This window comes from Chrysochloris asiatica, unplaced genomic scaffold, assembly GCF_000296735.1.
Source record: "Chrysochloris asiatica unplaced genomic scaffold, ChrAsi1.0 scaffold00312, whole genome shotgun sequence".
Taxonomy (NCBI): domain Eukaryota; kingdom Metazoa; phylum Chordata; class Mammalia; order Afrosoricida; family Chrysochloridae; genus Chrysochloris; species Chrysochloris asiatica.
Window position 1 is genome coordinate 1,322,030 of NW_006408830.1, and position 19,337 is coordinate 1,341,366.

General features: G+C 50.6%; 1 protein-coding gene across 4 annotated transcripts in view; it reads left to right on the top strand.

The window, feature by feature from the left end:
- PDE4A (phosphodiesterase 4A, cAMP-specific) overlaps positions 1–19,337 on the top strand; it is a 46,232-nt gene that overhangs the window by 2,878 nt on the left and 24,017 nt on the right. Inside the window, exons 1-2 of one of the 4 annotated variants that reach the window (XM_006875089.1) lie at positions 9,329–9,555; positions 9,941–9,954. The exons of 1 other annotated variant lie outside the window; for it this stretch is intronic. In XM_006875089.1, coding sequence (XP_006875151.1) covers positions 9,329–9,555; positions 9,941–9,954 — 241 coding nt within the window. Of the gene's footprint in view, positions 1–567; positions 985–9,328; positions 9,556–9,940; positions 9,955–10,826; positions 10,973–19,337 lie in introns of those variants that run through there. 2 more of the 4 variants (XM_006875087.1, XM_006875092.1) reach the window with 2 other exon arrangements.

A 19,337-nucleotide genomic window follows, 5' to 3' on the forward strand; every position in this document is an offset into this window, starting at 1 on the left:
TGGTGGCCGCAGGCACCGTGCTGGTGGCACCAGGACCCACTCTCCACAAGCCTCCCCCGGCCAGGGGTAGCAGCGAGGACACACCAAAGTCTGGGCTCCGCCCCCCCCTTGTTATGATGGACGGACTGACTGACACACCAACAACCAGTCGCAAGTCTTCCTTCCAATCGGATTAACCGCTTAACTCCTTGGTGCCCGAATGCGCTGCAGCGAGGCAAGAAGCTCTGAACAGAGCGGAGTTCCGGCGCCCCCTCCCAGCTGGGAACAGGGCTCTGCGTGGGAGGGGAGGGCCCCCCTCCTTGGGTGACTGCCCCCCACTGGCCCGGACCGTGGAGGAGGGGGGCGGTGCTGACAGCCAGGGAGGGCGGGGGGGCGGGGAGGGGCGGGACAGGGCGGGTGGGGGGAGCTGTGGTTGGCGCCGAGCCGGGCACCGAGCGCTGAGAGCGCAGCCCGGCACAGAGCAGAGCGTCGGGTGCTGACAGGAAGACGCGGCGCCCGGCCCGGGGGCAATCGGCCCGCAGCGCCCCCGGGTCTGTCCCCAGGGCGCCATGGCCCCACAGAGGCCGGGCGCACCCGCGGGACCCTGGACGCGACAGCTCGTGAGTCTCTGAGCGGGGTGCAGCTTGAAGAGGCCAAGGTCCCCCCCGGGGCAGAGGCGGGGGCCGGCGTCATGGAGCCCCCGGCCGCCCCCTCGGAGAGGAGCCTGTCTCTGTCCCTGCCTGGGCCTCGGGAGGGCCAGGCTACCCTGAAGCCGCCCCCCCAGCACCTGTGGCGGCAGCCTCGGACCCCTATCCGTATCCAGCAGCGCGGCTATTCCGACAGCGCAGAGCGCGCGGAGCCTGAACGGTCGCCGCACCGGCCCATAGAGCGTTCCGACGCCGTGGACACCAGCGACAGGCCCGGCCTGCGCACGTCCCGCATGTCCTGGCCCTCGTCCTTCCATGGCACCGGCAGCGGCGGCGCAGGCGGAGGCAGCTGCAGGCGGTAAGACCCTGGGGCTGACACACGCGGAGCGGATAAGCGCGCAGAAAGGACGCATCTCGCCCCGCCGACCGCCGGGGGGCACTGTGACAGGGTGGGGTCGTTGTGCCTGGTGCGCGAGTGTGTGTGTGTTGGGGGGGGGGAGTCACTCTATTGCGGGGGCAACCCACACCGGGTCCCCGGTGATGCACTGTACTAATGACTTCTGATGAATTCCGTCCAGGGTGAACTTGAAGGCTTCATGTTACATGTGATATCAACAGGGTCTGGGTTGGGGGAGAAGGCCAGAGTTTTAGGGGTCTAGATCCTTAGTTGGTGACAGTGCCAGGTGGTGGATAGGCAAGATAATGCTTGGAGGTGTTGAGGACCTCAAGTACTGAGATGCTGAGGACCGGTGTCATGGACGAAAATGGAGGGATCTTTCCAGGAGCAGTTAATGAAAGCTAGAGTCATTGTGTTTGGGGGTGTCCTGGGGACACTTACAGGACACCTACTAGGATCCTAATCTTTTCTCCAGGCTGGGTGGAGGGCTCTCCGGATCCTTCTAGGGAGTGGGGAGCATTCATAGACTCACCCTGCAGCACTTAGAATCAGATACCCACTGGGGGGTGGCTTGATCATCGGACCCTGTGTTGGGACTTGTGGCTCTGTGGACAAGAGCGGCCCAGTTGTAGAGAACAGTGCGGAGGGGTATGTGGTGAAGGAGTCCCTGCCTCCTCAGGGAGACAGTACAGTGGGGAGGGAGGGTGTTGGGTGGGTCATGCTGTGTATTCTCTGACCCACCTGAGTTCTGCACCTTCCACTCCCCTCCCCCTCAACTGACTGGGTGTGATGACTAGCTTGTAGCAGACTTGATTTGGGTGCCCTGCCTGAGTTTCTGGAGTGCAGTGATTTTGACGTGACACTGATTGTAACTGTGAATGTGTGCTCTAGGGACACCATGATTGTGACAAGGTGACTGCTTGTATTCCAGGGACCGTGAGTGTGCCCCAGGGACCCTGTGATTGTGACATTGTGTGTGTGTGTTTTGCTGCTGAAACAGTAGCTGTGATAGTGTGTAGTCCTTGGATTCAGTGATTGTGACACTGTGGTGTGTTCACTCCCGGGGACAGAGTGAAATTGTGTTGGCCGTGGGACTGTCTGTGCTCTGGGACACTGTGACCATGTTCTCAGGTCCCTGTGCGCCCTGGGTCTGGGGTCTGTTTTCTGACATAAAGGGTATCCTCATTGCTGTTCTGTGGTGCTGACTGACAGATGGGTGGGCTCTCTGACCTTCAACTGCCTGCTGCCCCTAATCTCTGTGTCTGTTCCCATGGTGCTCTGGGGCCTGACTGCTCTGGTGGTGCGTGACGACAGCTTTGAGTGTTTGTCTGACACCCATGGTACCCCCTTTCTTGAGACAATACTAAGGACAGTCAGATGGGAGGCCTCTTACCCCTGGAATTCCTGAATGTGGCCCTTACTATTCCTTGGTCTTTTTAGGGTTCCTCCAGTAGCCACCATAGCCCCCTCTGAGCCATTCCACTTTCATTCTGGGTACTCCCAGACCTGGGACCCCTACCCTCCATCCACCCCCCACTCCCCAACCCCCACTTGAAGAAAGTGTCATGGGTCTAGCACGCACAACCTGATATTTCCCAAGGGAAGCACCAGAGAAGCTGAAGGAAGGAAAACAAAGCTGGAATCAACAGGAAATGCCAAGACTGGGGGCAGCAGGCCAAACTGACGCATGCTGCAGGTCACTGTCCTGACGAAGGTGGGGGTGGGGTGCAGTCAAAACCGCCCCACTCATTTTTTAAGACCCTGGGAAGTCCCTTCTTCCTGGCCTCCTGAGAGGCTAGTCCTATGGGGACAGTGACTGAGTGGCCAGCATCATCACCGTCATCATCATCATCATTTTGGTGGGATGCATCTCTTGATGGTTCGCTCTGGGGTTCCATGTCAGGGGCTTTTCCACAGGTCCTCGTCCCAGTGCTTGGGGAGGTGTCCCTATGGGACATGTGGGGAACCTGAGACCCAGAGAGGTGAAGTTCCTTCTATTACAGTCCAATTCATACAACCAGGAAATGGTCACCAAGAGGCCTGGACGTCCTTGTGTAAGTAAGTGGCTTAGCCTCTCTGAGACTCAGTTTTCTATCTGTCAAGTGGGGCTATTGTTGGTAGTGCTCTTTGTCATCAGGGATGTATGTAAAGGGCTTCACACTGAAGACAGTTGGTCTCAGGGGATAGGATATGGGGTCTGGGTGCACCCTACTCCTCTCTAGTAGGGAGAAGATACAGGAATTTGAGCTGCTGGCAGCTCAGGCAGGCAGGCAGGCCAGGGCTCAGGTTTCTGGATCGCTTTGAGCCTGTGAAGCTTTAGTCACTGCCCACAGCTGGGCTGGGGTGAGGGGAGGGCTGTGGCCTGAGGAGAGGACATTGGTGCCAGTGTCTTCCCCCAGGCAGAAGAGGAAGGTGGAACTGAGAACCTTCACTGGGAACTCCCCCTCCATAAAACAGGCGTTAGTTGGGCCAGGCCACTTCTTCCTGGAGCTGGTTCCGGTAGTGTACATATAGAGGGGGGCTCCCAGTGCTCCCCAAATTGGAGTTCACTTAGTCTCCAGAAGGGGTGTCCAGAAAGCCCCCCAGACTTGAGTCACCGGAGATGGCTTCCAGGCACCTCCTGTGATCCTATTGATGGGGGAGCTGAGTCATGGCTCTGCTAGCTCTGTCAAGAGGCAGATAAAGTGTGACGAAGAAAAAGACGCTTGGTAGTGGGATAGTGGCTACTTGCTTTGGAGACAGGGTATATAACCTCGGAGCTGGGTTCCCTAAACTCTTCCCACTGAAGGGAACATTGTGAAAAATGTTGCAGGCACACAGAAAAGGGTGGAGGCAGCTGGGTTAGAGTCTGTCTCTGTGGCCCATGGTTACTGTTTTTACTTTCTTCACCTCTCCGGGTCGCAGACGGTCCCCTATCTGTGGCTCTGTAGTCGGAGCTGGTTGCTCCCCGCTCCCTCCCTCACTGCGCTCTCTGCTGGACGACTGCAGAGGCGCAGCCTGGGTGTGCGCTCGCTCGCTCTGAGGCCAGACCTGACTTGCCTTCGGGACGCTGGTCTCCAAGCGAAGAGAAGTCTCCACTGCAGCGCCCCATATTATTATTTCATGGTTATTGAGCGTCCTGAATAGCGGGCGCCAGGTCGGCCGACCACAGGCTCCGGATAGAGTCCACACCCTCCCCAAGTTGGGAATAGTTCTCTGCCCCCATCCTCCTCCATCCACGCGTGGAGGTGAGAGAAACTTGACTTGAGTTGTAGAGTTGCTGTCTCGCCAGCGTGCCCTTGCTTATACCCATACCCATGCCCAGGCCTTCCACCATTAACGTGACATTTAACGCTCAGCATCTAAGGGCCCTCCCTATATAGTACAAATAGTTTGGTTTGATTTGTAACTCGGTTAGAACCCACCTAGTGGTATTGCAGAAAAACAAGCCTGGTTACCTATTTCCATTAAGATAATTGGGAACAGTTCTATGTCACACATAGGGTCATCAAGAGTCAGAACTAACTTGAAGGTAGCTAACAACATCACCTTTGGCTCTCCATTCCTGCCAAAGAAACAGAGATGCAATGACCTGTCCAATGTCACACATCTAAGAAGAGCAGAATTGAGGTTTAAAACTAGGCTAGTGGGTAAGATTTAAATTGTGGCCCTGCCTGCCACCTTTCCTGAAGTTTCAGTTTCCCCATCAGTAGAACAGAGCTCAAAAAATACAAGACTGCCCATCCCCATGGTTGTGGTAAGGCTGAGATGGCTGGGTTGGGGCTGGGCAGCCAGAGCTGGTGATTTGAGGGTACACTTCCGCAAGTGAAATCAGCAGAGAGAAAGGGGGCGTCTCCCAAACTGTAAATCCAAGCTGGGTGGCTGCCAGGGATCAGCAATAACAGAACAACTGACCGCAAGCTTTTCTGAGCTGCAGGAAAACTGGGGCTTTAAGCAGACTGATAGGGTGAGAGCAGAGTTTTAGGGAATAGCCGAGCCTACTGTTTTCCCTGTTGTTGTTAGGTGCCATCGGGTTGGTACTGACTCATAGCAACCCTATGCACAACAGAATGAAACACTGCCCGCTCCAAGGCCAACCTCACAATTGTTGCCATACTTGAGCCCATTGATGCTGCCATATTGCCAATCTTATCTCGCTGGGGGTTTTCACTCTTAGCAGTTTAAATTCAGTCATTGTTCTTTGCTTGTGGGGAGCCCCTCAGGTATGCGCTCTGGTGGCTGAATGTCAGTATCTTCATTTGTAACCTAGTCATCATTCATTTCACAAATATTGACTGGGCATCTTTGGGGCTACAGAGCAAAATGACATTTCTGCCTAGTGGATGAGGCAGAAATAATAAAGTAAAGGCGTATGACACTTCTGGAGGGTGATGTGGGATTTGAAGAAAATAAATGGATCTGGTTTCAGAGCAGGCCTGAGGACAGGAGGTGTGTGTATCAGAGGGAAGACGGTGCCAGGCAGAGGGAACAACCCGTGCCACAGTCCTGAGATGGAAGCGTGCAAAAGTCCTGAGATGGGAACGTGCGTGTCTGATATGTTGGAAGAAGAACAGGGATGAATGAGGGGTGAGTGAAAGGAAATAAAGCAGGGAGGTAAAGGGCAGGTCTCATAGGCCATGGTCAAGGCTTGGTTTGCAGTGGAAGGGAGAAATAATGTTCTCTGGGCAGGAAAAAGACTGATCCCGTGAAGGGTCTGTGACTTCTAGTGGCAGAAATTCCAGTCTCTGCTATCAGGTGCTTGTTGGGTTCATAATACAGTTCTGGTCTTTTGGGCTAGGTAACCCTTCTCTTGGCCTCAGCTTCCCCATCTCTTGAAAAAGGTCTAGTAAGAATCACAGTGACCTGAGAATTCAGGAAAACAATGCAAAGAGGCCTGAGGGTGTGGTCCAGACTCAGAAAGGATGGTCAGCAACAGCAAATGACCTTCCTTTGGGTTTGTAACTGGGCCACGGTTGGCAGTGTGTGGACCTAAGTGAGTCTAAAGTAAGGATTCTCACCCAGGGATACTTTACCCCCCAGGTGATGTGTTACAATGTCTGGAGACATTCTAATGGTTATAACTAAGGGGAAAATGTTACTGGCACCTAGTGGAGAGAGGGCAGAGATGATGCTGAGCATCCTACAAACTTTAAGACAGGGATTCTCTGGCTGCAAATATCAGTAATGCCAAAGTTGGGAGATCCTTCATTTTTAGTGGGGTGATATCACCCCCAAGAGGAAGAAATTTGGTTCTTGGAAGAGATGATGAAAACATTTTAACTTTTATATATAAAGCATAGATGTATACATAGTTGTTGTTAAGTGCTGTCGAGTCAATTCCGACCCATAGTGACCCTGTACAGGTTCTCCGAGGTTGTAAATCTTTACAGGAGCAGAAAGCCTCATCTTTCTCCCGTGGAACCACTGGTAGTTTTGAACTGCTGACTGTGAGATTAGCAGCCTAATTCATAACCACTGCGTAGTGGTTACGAATTGGGCTTCTAACAGCAAGGTCAGCAGTTCGAAACTACCCGCTGTTCCGTGGGAGAAAGATGAGGCTTTCTGCTCCCGTATAGATTTACAGCCTCGGAAACCCTATACAGGGTCGCTATGAGTCGGAACCGACTCCACGGCATATAACAACAACAACAACAACAACAATGCTAGTAACAGTCATAGGAGAGACTATTATGGAAAAAAGGTCTAAAAAGTCACCTCCTTAGAAGAGTAAGATCCGTGGTTAGTGCAAATGATTTTGCTCTTGGCTACTAACCAAAAGGTTGGCTGTTCTAATCAACCCAGCAGCACCATGGAAGAAAGTCCTGGCAACCTGGTTCCGTAAGATTATTGTTAAGAAAACCCTGTGAAGCGCAACTCTACTCACAAAGCATGTGGGGTGCTCACCATGACTCGGATCAGACTCTGTGGTCTTGGATTTCCTTTAGTGTGGTTTGGTTTGGTAGGGAGATAATGACATAAATGATAAAAACACTGGTCTGGAATCTAGCTCAGCCTCTCGCTGGCTGTATGACCTTGAGCAGGTTACTTCCCTCCATGAGTCAGCTTTCCCATCTGTAAAATGGGAACAGTAGTACAATCTCATTGGGGGTTTGTGAGCATTAAATGAGACCATAGCTAGAGACATTGAATACATTAGGAAGCATTCTAATCGGTTCAACCAAAAAAACCTACCACCTAGTGATTTCAACTCACAGTGTTCCTTTAGGACAGGACATTGCTGCTCCTTAGAGTTTCTGAGACCCTAAATCTTTATGGAAGCAGACAGCCACATCTTTCTCACAGGGAGTAGTAGCTGGTGGGTTCGAACCCACTGTGCCATCAGGGCTCCTAATGGATTAGCCATTATTATTATCGTCATCATCATCTGTAGCCTCACAATGACTAGAATATTATAAAGCCATCACTATCATAACTCACATTTATTGTTGTTAGGTGTCGTTGAGTTGGTTTTGACATAGAGCAACCCTGTATAGGGTTTCGGAGGCTGTAAATCTTTATGGGAGCAGAAGGTTTCATCATTCTGGTGGGCTTAAACTGCCAGCTTTATGGTTAGCAGTCCAGTGCCAATTCTCCAGTGCCACCAGATCTTCTAGCTAACATTTATCGAGGACTTATGGCCCACATGTTTCTGAGTCTATCCACAAGGCGGGTAGGATTCTTACACTGATTTTTTTAGACATGATGAAATGAAGTCACTTGCCCAAGGTCACCTAGTTGAGAACTGCCAGAGGGTAGATCACAGAGGGTGGGCATGCAGGGCGCTGCCTGGGCCCCAGAAAGCCTCTGTATGTGCTCCTGTACCTACCATGGAAGTATCTTGGGCTGTCTGGCTCTCCATTCTAAGGATGCCTGAGGAATTCTCGAGAATAGCAGGGCTGAGGGGGCCTTAGGGACTCTCAGGGGCTTTGGGTATATTCAGGGTCTTTAGGGGTGACTATGGCGCTGAGGGTTAATGCGCCAGACTGCAAAGCCATTTGAACTGCAAGGTCGGCAGTTCAAGCTCACCAGCTGCTCCTTGGAAACCCTATACAGGGTCACTATGGGTTGGAATCAACTCTACAGCACTTGACAACAACAACAAAGGGATATAGGACTTCTGGTATGGCACTGCTGGTTAATGCAGTAATCTGCTACTGCAATGTCCGTTTGGGCCATTAAGGCCGGAAGTTCCAACTCACCACCTGCTCCTTGGAAACCCTGTACCAGGGTCGTCGCTGTGAGTCGGATCCAGACTTGATGGCACTTAGCAAGCAAAGGGATGTAAGAATTGTATCGTATAATCCCTGGAGTATTCGGAGAGTGCCCCCAAGGATTGCAGTTACATCTTGGGTTCTTGGGATTACCTCTGGTTGTAAGAGTGGGTAAATTGTGCCCATGGGGTCTGTGAGTAACCCCAAGATTTTGGTGACATCTCTGTGGTTGGGGGGGGGGCATTTCCACATTTTGAAGGTATCCTGGGGGTGGGTTGGGTTGGGATCTCTGTACCTGTGGAGGCATCTCAGGAGTGCTGGGGAGCCACATAGGGACTGGGAGACAACTGAGAGATGGTGGGAACATTCCAGAGACCTTTGAAGGTTTCTGGGATTCTACTGGTCATCATGGGGTCTCTGAGAATGGCTCTGCAACTGTGAGGGAGCCTGGGGGGTCCCTTGGTGTGTGTGTGGGGTATCTCTGTATATTTCAAGGATGGTGAAAGCTCCCAAGGATTTAGGGGACATCTGAAGAACCATGGGGTGCTCCGGGTGTCTGAAGGGGTTTTTCACTGAGATTTGTGAGTACATCCTGGAATTCTGGGGATGCCCCTGGGATTTGTGGGACAGATCAGAAACAGTGAGAACCCTGCTAGAATGATGGGGATATCTAGGAAACTCTGGAAGTCCCCCAGGCAAGGTCTAAGGGGCCTCAGAGTTCTCCTAAAGTTTGTGGGATAGTGGGTGTGCGTCTGGGCTTGTGGGGACATCTGAGGAACTTTTGGGGCTGCCCTTGTGTTCTGTGGGACCTCTCAGCACCACGGGGCCTTGTGAGAATGTTTGTGGAGACGCTTCTGGGAAGTGTAGGGACGTCAGAGGGGCTGCTGGGCACCCCAGGGGTCTGCTGAGGAGCCCGTGGCAGCCTGTGGGTGCCCCAGACCCGCCCCGCCCCAGGGGCGGCCCTAGCGGCAAAGCCGGAAGGGCCGAGGCGGCCGGGGCGGGGTGGGGCCCAGGGCCCGGAGGGCTGGGCGGCTGGCCTGCGTGGGCCGCTTGGGGCGGGCGGCACAGCTCCCCAGCGCCCGCCTGGCGGGGGCTGCCCCGTGTGCCCTGCGGCCATGGCGCGGCCACACAGCAGGGGCCGCATCCACGAGCTACGACTGGCGGCCCTCTTGGCGGCCGAGGACGAGGCATTCCTGCCCGAGCCCCTGGCCCCGCTCGCGCCCCGCCGCCCGCGCTCACCGCCTTCCTCGCCTGTCTTCTTCCCAAGCCGGTCCCCAACTTTACGCCGACACCTTCGGCTCCATCATAGCTTCCAGGATTTCGGCCGCCAGGCGTGGGCTGGGTAAGTGGCTATGGGTTCAAGTTTCCCCTGGCCACCTGACGCGTGCTCCAAAGTCTGGGGCTCCCTCTCCCCAGCCTCACTTTTCTTTTCCCGTCATCTGGCAATGATAAAAATCACCTCTGCCCGCCAGGGTTGCCTTGGAGACTTCTGATAGGGCATGCAGTAGGCACTCAATAAACACTGCATCACGACCACATTCTGTGCAGATCTGAGGTGGAGGTCAGGCTTTGGGGGAGTAAGGCGGACCTGCCAACCTGAGTGACCTGGGAAAATATTCGGTTCTGCCAGCTTTAGTCTTGTGACCTGTGAAATGAACCAGCGGTGAACCCACGTGTAACCTGTGCACTCTCAAGGGAGGGCAAATGGAAGCCCCCTTCTTGTTCAGAAAGGGGCTTCAGGGTGGGAAACCTGAAGGCGATGGTCCTTGAGGCCACATCCAGTCTGGTTTTCCAGTGTCTGTTTATCTTGGAAGGTAGACGATGGCATCTCAGGGTAGGCATGGGCTGGTGCTGGGGCTCCCCGGAGCTGGAGAGGGACCTTTTCCACCCCAGCCTTGTGGGCTGCCCTTTCCCCTAGACTCTCCCAGCGCACTAGTTTGGAACCTGAGTCAGTAGATTCACAACTAGGAGAAGACACTGAGGGGATTAGACGGGGCCTGCTTCTGGAAGGCGGAGGATGGGGAGGCGGGGAAAGGAAACGAAGCTAGGGTCTCTGGGAGCCCCGCTAGGATCTGAGAGGTTGTGGTACGCTGGGTGGAGAACCGTGCCTATCTGTAAGTGGTTCGCTCTACATCAATCTGTCTCCCTCCCCAAATCCTTGTCGATATTTCCCTTCTCCTCCCCCTCCCATCCGCAGCCCCTCCCCCGGGTTTTGTTAAGGGGCCTGCACCTCGCCCGCAGGTTCTGCTCCCCTGGGGCGCTTGGCGTACGGAGCCCTCCTGCGGGCCCAGTTCGACGTCAGAGAGGGGAGGCGGGGCCGGGGCCCGGGTATGGGGTGGGGGTAAGGTTGGAGCCTAGGGAATGGGAGCTCAGGGCGCCCCAGGGCTGGTGACAAGAGGCGGCGGGGAGGGGGTTATGCGCCAAGATCTGCGGGCAGGGGGTGGGGTGGGGAGGCGGGCAGCCGCGGGAGCCCGCCCAAGCAGAGTTGTGGACGCCCCTGGTCCGTCCCTGGGGGGGTCACCAGAGGAGGCGCTGGTGGCTCAGACACTTTGGGTAGGCGAGCTGTGCACGCCACACCATCCTGAGCTGTCCTTATGTGCGCCCCCACAGCGCTTGGCCCCCATGCGCTCAGGTGCAGCACCACGGCCCAGGCCCCGGCCCCCCGCCCTGGTACTGCCCCCTGCGGTCCCTGAGCCCCTGGTTCACTTCTCCTTCAGCGATGAAGACACCCGTCGACACCTGCCAGACAGATCCGTCAGGTGGGTGGCCCACTGCCAGTTCTCTTCTGGAGTTCATGGGGCTCTGGCTGCACTGTTGGGGGGAGGAGGAACTCTAGCTTACTTTGGGGGAGTCCCCCAAGTAGTTTCCAGGACCTGGCTGGGACTCTGATCTCCTCCCCTGATCCTAAAGGTCCAGGTGCTGCTGGGGGTGTCCTGAAAGGGGTTGCCCCTACATGGGGGCTGGAGCCCTCCCTACCCACGGTGGGAATCCCTCCTCTCCTTTATACCCTGAAACCTGCGCTCTAGCACTCACCCTGGCAGCCAATATGGGTGTCCAGCGTCACTTGGGCTCTGCTCCCAGGCCATGGGCTTAGAGCCAGGTTCTCTTGCCCTGCCCGGCTCTCCGTGTCACAGGCACCCCTCTCCCTCCCTGCTGGAGCTGCTGGGCTGAAAACCAAGCTGGGTGGGGGTGGGGAGGGGAGGTTCCTGAACTTCTTGGGGCTATTTAGAACCTGCTGGGCAGTATTGGGGTAAAGAAGTGGCTTGTAAATTTCCAGAATTCTTTCTTGGGGATCCTCAGTCTGGTCCCTGTTCCTCTGTACCAGCCCCTCCAGACACCTGAACACACAGATGCTCAGCAACGTTGATACACTCACACACACACACTCACACTCACATATACCTGACACACTGTTTCAGCAGTAACTGGGGCCACCTAGTATTTACTGTGCTGGCTGTAGGTCTTCCGGCTGGTGGGGGCACAAAGAGAAGCCTACAGCTGACCCATGGCAGGCCCTCACAGAACTCAAATCCACTGTGCTCCCCACAAGAACACGTGCTCCCCCGCCACACCTGCCCAGACTCCACACCCTCCCCCTGCCACAGGCCTGGCTCCCATCTGCACCCAGAGACACACACAGGGACAGTTACAGCACCTATGGTAGCTCACAGGTAGAGTCTCCGCTAGTCCCGTAAGTCAGGTACGGATCCACACAGGTACCCCTGAACACCCAGACCGTCTCTCTCACCTACAGATCCATAGGTGCACACACACACACACACACATGCACACAGAGTCCCACAAACAGCCGTGTCACCTGGCACCACACTCCTGCCTGGCAGACATACACCAACACCCGCTCTCAACCTCCGTGTGACCTTCCCAAGGCAAATGCCAGGCGTTTCCATGAAGGCTGCCTGGCACCTCCTCTGAGGGAGTCAGGTGGAGGGGGCAGAGGCAGGGAGCCAGGGGAGACAGACACCCATGACTGAGAACACAGCTTTATAGCCTGGCTGCCTGGGTTCCAGTCTTTGCTCCACCACTAACCAAGTTATTCAACTTCTTGGGGCCTCAGTTTCCTTCTCTTGAAAATGGGCTCTTAATGTGTGTCTGGCATATGACACTTCATAGCAGTTGGTGACTTTCATTGTGTGTGTGTTTTTATCATTTTTATCACCTGTGACTTGTTCCCTTTCCCTGCCCCCACCCCAGCTTGTTTGTTTCCCATCAGCCCCTGTAGCAGAGCTCCCCAAGGTCTGTTTCTGCCCTGGGCTGCCCGGTCCTCCAGAGGCCCAGGTGGGCAGGCTGAGGGGCCCCATGGGGGTAGAGCAGGGAGCAGTTTCACCTGAAGCACCATCACCAAGTCAGCAATCACGAGGTCAGTCTGCCCCAGGGGGAGTCTTGGACAGGTCACTCACCTCTATAGTGGCGTGTCCAGGCCTGTCAAGGCATGGCTCTTGTCCCTGACTGCTGGTCTTGTTGGGACATCTCTAGAGCATCGATCTTGAGCAATGCCATATCAAGGAGGGGTGACTCTCCATGGCCCAAGGCTCTGATTCTGAGGGGTTGCTGGGACCTCACTCCCAGAAAGCAATTCACCAGCCCTCATCTACTGCCTTCCGTCTCTTGGCCCTGGGGACATCTGCTCCTGGAAGCACAAACAGCAGAGCCCCAGAGACTGCCTCTTCCCATCCTGGCCTCTGGGCTCCTGCTTGCGTAGCACTGAATCTCCCCCCCCCCCACCTCCAGGCTGGTCTATCTGCTGGTCTGTGTCAGCTGAACTAGCACTGAGTCTCCCCCACGCCCCCTCCCCCCACCCCCCACCTCCAGGCTGGTCTATCTGCTGGTCTGTGTCAGCTGAACACACTAGGACCAAGCTCTCACCCTTAAAGCGCAGCTTCGGTTCCTAGGACACGGTGTGTTCCCCCTCCAGGGCAAGGTTTGCAGGCAGTAAGGCCAAAATCCCTGACTGCCCCACCCTTTGTGCCTCAGTCTCCTTATCCAACAGGCATGTTGACAGTACCCATTTCATGGGGTTGGTGGGAGGCAAAAGGAGTTGAAGCATGCCAAGTGTTTCAGGGTACCAGGTACACAGCAAGTGCTCGATATGTCTCAATATCATGAAACCTGTGAGAGCCAGAATTCAAATGGGGCGGCCTGGTTTTTCTGGGTCTCAAAAGTTTTCCTTCTTTGACAGGGTAGAGTCCTGGTGTGGCGCTGTAGGATAAACACTGGATCTCAAGGTGGTTGGAATCATAAGGTTGGCGGTTCAAACTCACCAGTCACTCCTCAGACACCCTATACAGCATCACAACAAATCTTACCTACTTTACTATCAGTTATGTTAGTGAAAAGTATTTTTGTTTTCCTTCTTACACAGGTTCCAACTTCCTCAGGTTTTACTGTATTCTGTATACTTAAACCGATTCACCTTGACTCCTGGTGTGGCACTGTAGGTTCAGCACTGGACTGCGAACCACAGGGTCAGCAGTTCAAACCCACCAGCTGCTCCTTGAAAATGTTATACAGGGTCGCTATGAGTCGGAACCGACTTGACTACCCTTAACAAACAACCTTGGTACCCGGTACCCAGTAGATAATTAATGGGCATTATCAGCAAATGCCCAATCTAACTCTTTTTAGAATACTTGCTGTTGAGTCTGTTCTGACTCATGGCGACCCTGTGTAAAACAGAACAAAACACGCCTGTCCCTATACTGGAGCCTATTGATGCAGCCACAATATCAGTACATCTCATTGAGGATCTTCTGCTTTTTTGATGAGCCCCTACTTTAAAAGCAAGATGCCCTTCAGGAACTGGATCTTCCTGAAAACGTCCTAATAAATTACGTGACATGAAGTCTCACTATCCCCTTGCTTCTAAGAAGTGTTCTGATTTGTTCATTTTTTGGCAGTCCATGGTATATTTAATAATCTATGTTTTTTTCATTCATTGCCAAATTTTCACATGCATACGAGGCAATTCAAAATACTATAGGTTGGGTTAGGCCCATCTTAGTCTTCAAGGTGACATCTTTGCTCTATAATACTTTAAAAACATCATTTGCAGCAGATTTGCCTAATGCAGCTCATCATTTGATTTCTTAAGTGCTGCTTCCGTGAATGTTGATTGTGTATCCAAGCAAAATGAAGTCTTAGCTTCAATCTTTTTTTCCATTTATCATAATGTTATTTATTAACCCATTTGTGAGGATTTTTGTTTTCTTTACATTGAACTGCAATCCATATTGAAGGCTGTATTCTTTGGTCTTCATCAGTAAATATTTCAAGTCCTCTTGGCTTCTAGCAAGCAAAGTTGTATCATCAGCATGTTGCAGGTTGTTAATGAGCATTCTACTTCATATAATCGGGCTTCTCTGATTATTTGCTTAGCATACAGATTGAATACATATGGTGAAAGGATACAACCCTGGAGCACACCTTTCCTGATTTTAAATCTGTCAGTGTCCCCTTGTTCTGTTCCAATGAATACCTCTTGGTCTACGTACAGGTTTCACATGAGCACAATTAAGTGTTCTGGAATTCCCATTCTTCACAATGTTATCTGTAGTTTGCTATGATCCACACAGTTGAGTACCTTTGCATACTCAATAAAGCACAAATAAACATTTTTCTGATATTCTCTGCTTTCAGCCAAGATGTATCCGACGTCAGCAATGATATCCCTCATTCCACATCCTCTTCTGCTTCTGATTTGAATTTCTGGCAGTTCCTTGGCCATGGATTGCTGCAACCATTTATCTTCAGCTAAATTTTGCTTGCAATGTGATACTGATATTGTTCGATGATTTCTGCATTTCTCTTTGAAATGGGCACAGATCTGGATCTCATCCTATTGGTTGACTAAGGCCTCCCAATTTTTTTACATAGTGACTGAACGCCTCCTGTGCTGCATCAACTCACTGAAACATTTCAATTTGTATTCCAATTTCTGGAACCTTGTTTTTGCCAATGTCTTCAGTGCAACTTGAACTTCTTCAATACCATTGGTTCGTACTTATATGCTACCTCTTGAAGTGGTTGATCATCTACTAATTCTTTTTGATAGTGACTCTGTGTATTCCTTCCATCTTTAGATACTTCCTGCATCATTCAATATTTAACCCACATTGTTGTCAAAAGTCATCGAGTAGGTTCTAACTCACAGTGACCCTGTATAGGGTTTCCAAGGAATTGCTGGTGGGTTTAAACTGGCAGCATTGAGGTTAGCAGTCCAGTGCTTATCCTACAGCATCACACAGGACTCCATTTTGCTCAAAGAATCATAGAATCATTCAATGTTACAAAGCAAGGCTTGGGTATTTTCTTCCGTTCTTTGAGCTTGAGAAATGCTGAGCCCGTTCTTCACTTTTGGTTTTCTAACTCTAGGTCCTTGCGCATTTCATTATTATGCCTTACTTTGTCTTCTTGAGCTGCCCTTTGAAATTTGCCTTTCAGCTCTTTTACTTCATCATTAGCTTCTCTACCATCAAGAGCAAGTCTCAAAGTCTTTTCTGACATCCACTTAGGTCTTTTCTTTCTTTCCGGTCTTTTTAATTACGTGGCTTTCTGCCTGTCTGATGTTCCTGATGTCCTCCCACAACTCCTCTGGTCTTTAATCATTAGTGTCTAATGCATTAAATCTGTTCTTGAGCTGGTCTCTAAATTCAGATGAGATCTACTCAAGGTCATATTTGGGCGCTAGTGGACTTGTTTTAATTTTCTTCAACTTCAGCCTGAACTTGCATATGAGCAATCGAAAGTCTGTTCCTCAGTCAACCCGTGACTTTTTGTTTTGGCTGATGATATTGTGCTTCTCCATCGTTTCTTCGTACAGGTGTAGTCAATGTGATTACTGCATACTCTAGCTGGTGAGGTCCATGCCTTTTATGTGGTTGCAAAAAGGTATTTGCAATTAGTAAGTCATTGATTTTGCAAAATTCTATCATGTCATCTCCAGCATTGTATCTTTCACCAAGGCCGTTATTTTCCAACTACCGATCCTTTCTCCTTGTTCCCAACTTTCATATTCCAATCACCAGTATTTATCAATGCATCTTGTTTGCATGTTGGATTGATTTCTGACTGAAGAAGTTGGTTGTTATTGCTGTAAGTGCTATCGAGTCACTTCGGGCTCATAGTGAGCTTGCATAGGGTTTCCTAGGGTTTAAAGTTTCATGAGAGCAGAAAGCCTCATTTTTCTCCCAGAAGAAGGTGATAGAATTCTTCAGTTTCATCGTCTTTAGTTTTAGTGGTTGTTGCAGACATTTGAATAATAGTGGTACTAACTGGATTTCCTTGTTACTAAGCATCCAAGTCGGTTTCCACTCATAGCCATCCTGCATAGGGTTTGTGAGGAACAGCTGTTGGGATTAAAATGCCAACCTTGTGGTCAGAAGTTCAGTTTCAGTGCTTATCCTATAGCACACCAGGACTCCATTTTCCTTGTAGGCATACGGATATTATCCTATCACAGAATTCTTCATATTGTACTTCCGACTCATAGCTGTAAATCTTTGTGGGAACGGAAAACCTCATTTTTCTCTCATGAGCAGCTGGCGGGCTCGAACCACCAACCTTGTGGTCTGCAGTCCAATGCTTATCCTACAGAGGTACCGTGCTCTCAAAAACCATATGACTGTATGGTTCAAAATGGTCAATGCCAGTTCATTTCAGCTCACTAATGTCTAGGATTTGATATTTATGCATTCCCTTTCATTATTAAGATGTCCAGTTTTTCTAGATTCGTACTTCATCCTTTACACATTTTGATCATTAATAGATGTTTACAGCTGTTTTTTCTCATTTTGAAGAATGAAAGTCCCCAAAGCTTTGCTCCATCCACATTATTAAGGTCAACTCTACTTTAAGGAGGGAGCTCTTCCCCAGTTGTATTTTGAGTGCCTTCCAGCCTTAGGGGCTCATCTTCTGGACATTGTTCTACTGCTATTCATAAGGTTTTCAATAGCTAACCATTCAGAAGTGGTATGCCTTTCCGTATTCCTGATAGAGTAGTGGTTACGAATTGGGCTGCGAACCTTAAGGTCAGCAGTTCGAAGCTACCAGCTGTTTCGTGAGAGAAAGATGAGGCTTTCTGCCCCTGTAAAGAGAGGCTTTCTACTCCCGTAAAGATTTACACCCTCGGAAACCCTGTACAGGATCGCTATGGGTCGGAACCGACTCAACGGCACTTAACAACAACAACAAAGATTTACAACCTTGGAAACCCTGTACAGGGTCGCTATGAGTTGGAACTGACTCCACAGTATATAACCACCACCACCACCAAGTCTGTCTTAGTCGGGACGCTCCACTGAAACCCATTCACAATAGGTGATCCTGCTGGTATTTATGAGGCGAGTCAAAAATAAGAGTCAAGACATGAATAATACATGTACCCCACCCCCACATGTTCAGCGTAATGCTGTTGACTATGGCAAAAGTAGGAGACAGCCTAGGTGGATAGACTTTGGAACATACACACAATGAAACACTACACAATGCTAAAGATGAGTCTGTAAAGTGCCTTGTAACATGGATGAACCTGTTATATTAAAACACCCATCCAGGTCCATAGCTTGCAGATGAAATGATTCTGTCAAATAAACGAGTGACAGTGAATTATGTGGCAAATCATTTGCAAATCAGCCATGGTTCTGCCTATAAAATAATTCACAATAGACTTGGGTTTTAGAGTGTGTGCAAGATGGGGACTGAAACAGCTCAGAGAAGAACACAAACAGAAATGTTCGGACATCTGCAGACAAAATTTGGACCAATACTCAGAGGAAGGTAAAAGTTTCTTTTAAAAAAGTCATTACTGGTGATGAGACATGAATTCATCACTGTGAGCCTCAGAATAACTGGCAAAGTATGAAATGGAAACATCCTCAATCGCCCACCAAGAAAAAGTTCAAAAGTCAAACATTAGCTGGAAGATTGATGTTTACAATTTTCTGGGGTTCTCAATGGCTGGTATTGGGACACCATCAGGGAAAAGGTTCAGTAATCAATGGTGCTCATTACAGTGAGATGCTCACTGAAGAGTTGAAGCCTAAACTTTGGATTAAATGCAGAGGATGCTATCCAAGGGCATTTCGATCTGGCAGGACAATGCACATCCTCACACCTCTGCCCACACTGTTGACACTCTGGGAAAACTTCTTTTTGAGGTGTTAAAGCATCCTCCCTATAGTCCTGATCTTACTCCATCAGACTTGCACCTGTTTGGTCCTCTGAAAGCAGCCCTTCGAGGACAACAGTTCATCTCTGATGAGGTGAAGACAGCAGTGCATTCATGGTTCACAGCTCAGCCTAAAACACTTTTTGATCAAGGAATATGAAAGCTTGTTGACAGATGGACAAAGTGTACTGAAAAAGCAAGGAGATTATGTCGAAAAATCATGTATTTGTCTTTTCTAAAAGTTGTTGCAAATCAATTCTACAGCCAGAGTGTGGATAATTTTTGACTCATGCTCAAAATACAGGTGGCATAGCTTTCAGCATCACAGCAATACACACCACCACCACAGTATGACAAGCTGACTGATAGATAAGTGGTGGATATCATTTCATGGAAAACAGCCAAACTATTTTCTAAAGTGGCTGCTAACATTTTGCATTCTCATGTGTATGAGGACAGGAGGGTTCCAGTTGCTCCACATCCTTGCCAACTCTTGGCATTTTAAGCCCTCCTTTCCTGCTGGGCTGCTAACTGAAAGTAGGTTCAAGTCTACTCTCACTATAGTGTTACTGTCCCCCTCAAAGGCTGTTGTTTGGCTGAAAACGGAACTGCAGAAGTGAGTTCGGTTTCAGCCATTCTGCGGGACAACGTACAGGTAGTCTGCTCCCATAAAGACGTATAGCCTTGAAGAAGCCGTGCAACAGTTCTACTGTATCCTGTTAGGTCACTATAAGTCACAAAGGACTCAAAGGCAGTGGGTGGTGATGGTAGTGTTAGGTGTCAAAAGTATTTCCTGGGCTGAATTTGCATTTTCCTAAAATTAATTCTGCTTCTTGTACTTATTTGCCATCTGTCCGTATTCTTTGATGAACTGTCTGTTTCACTCTTTTATCCTTTTTATTAGTGAGTTTCAGAGTTATTTTTTGTACCTCTCTAGTATT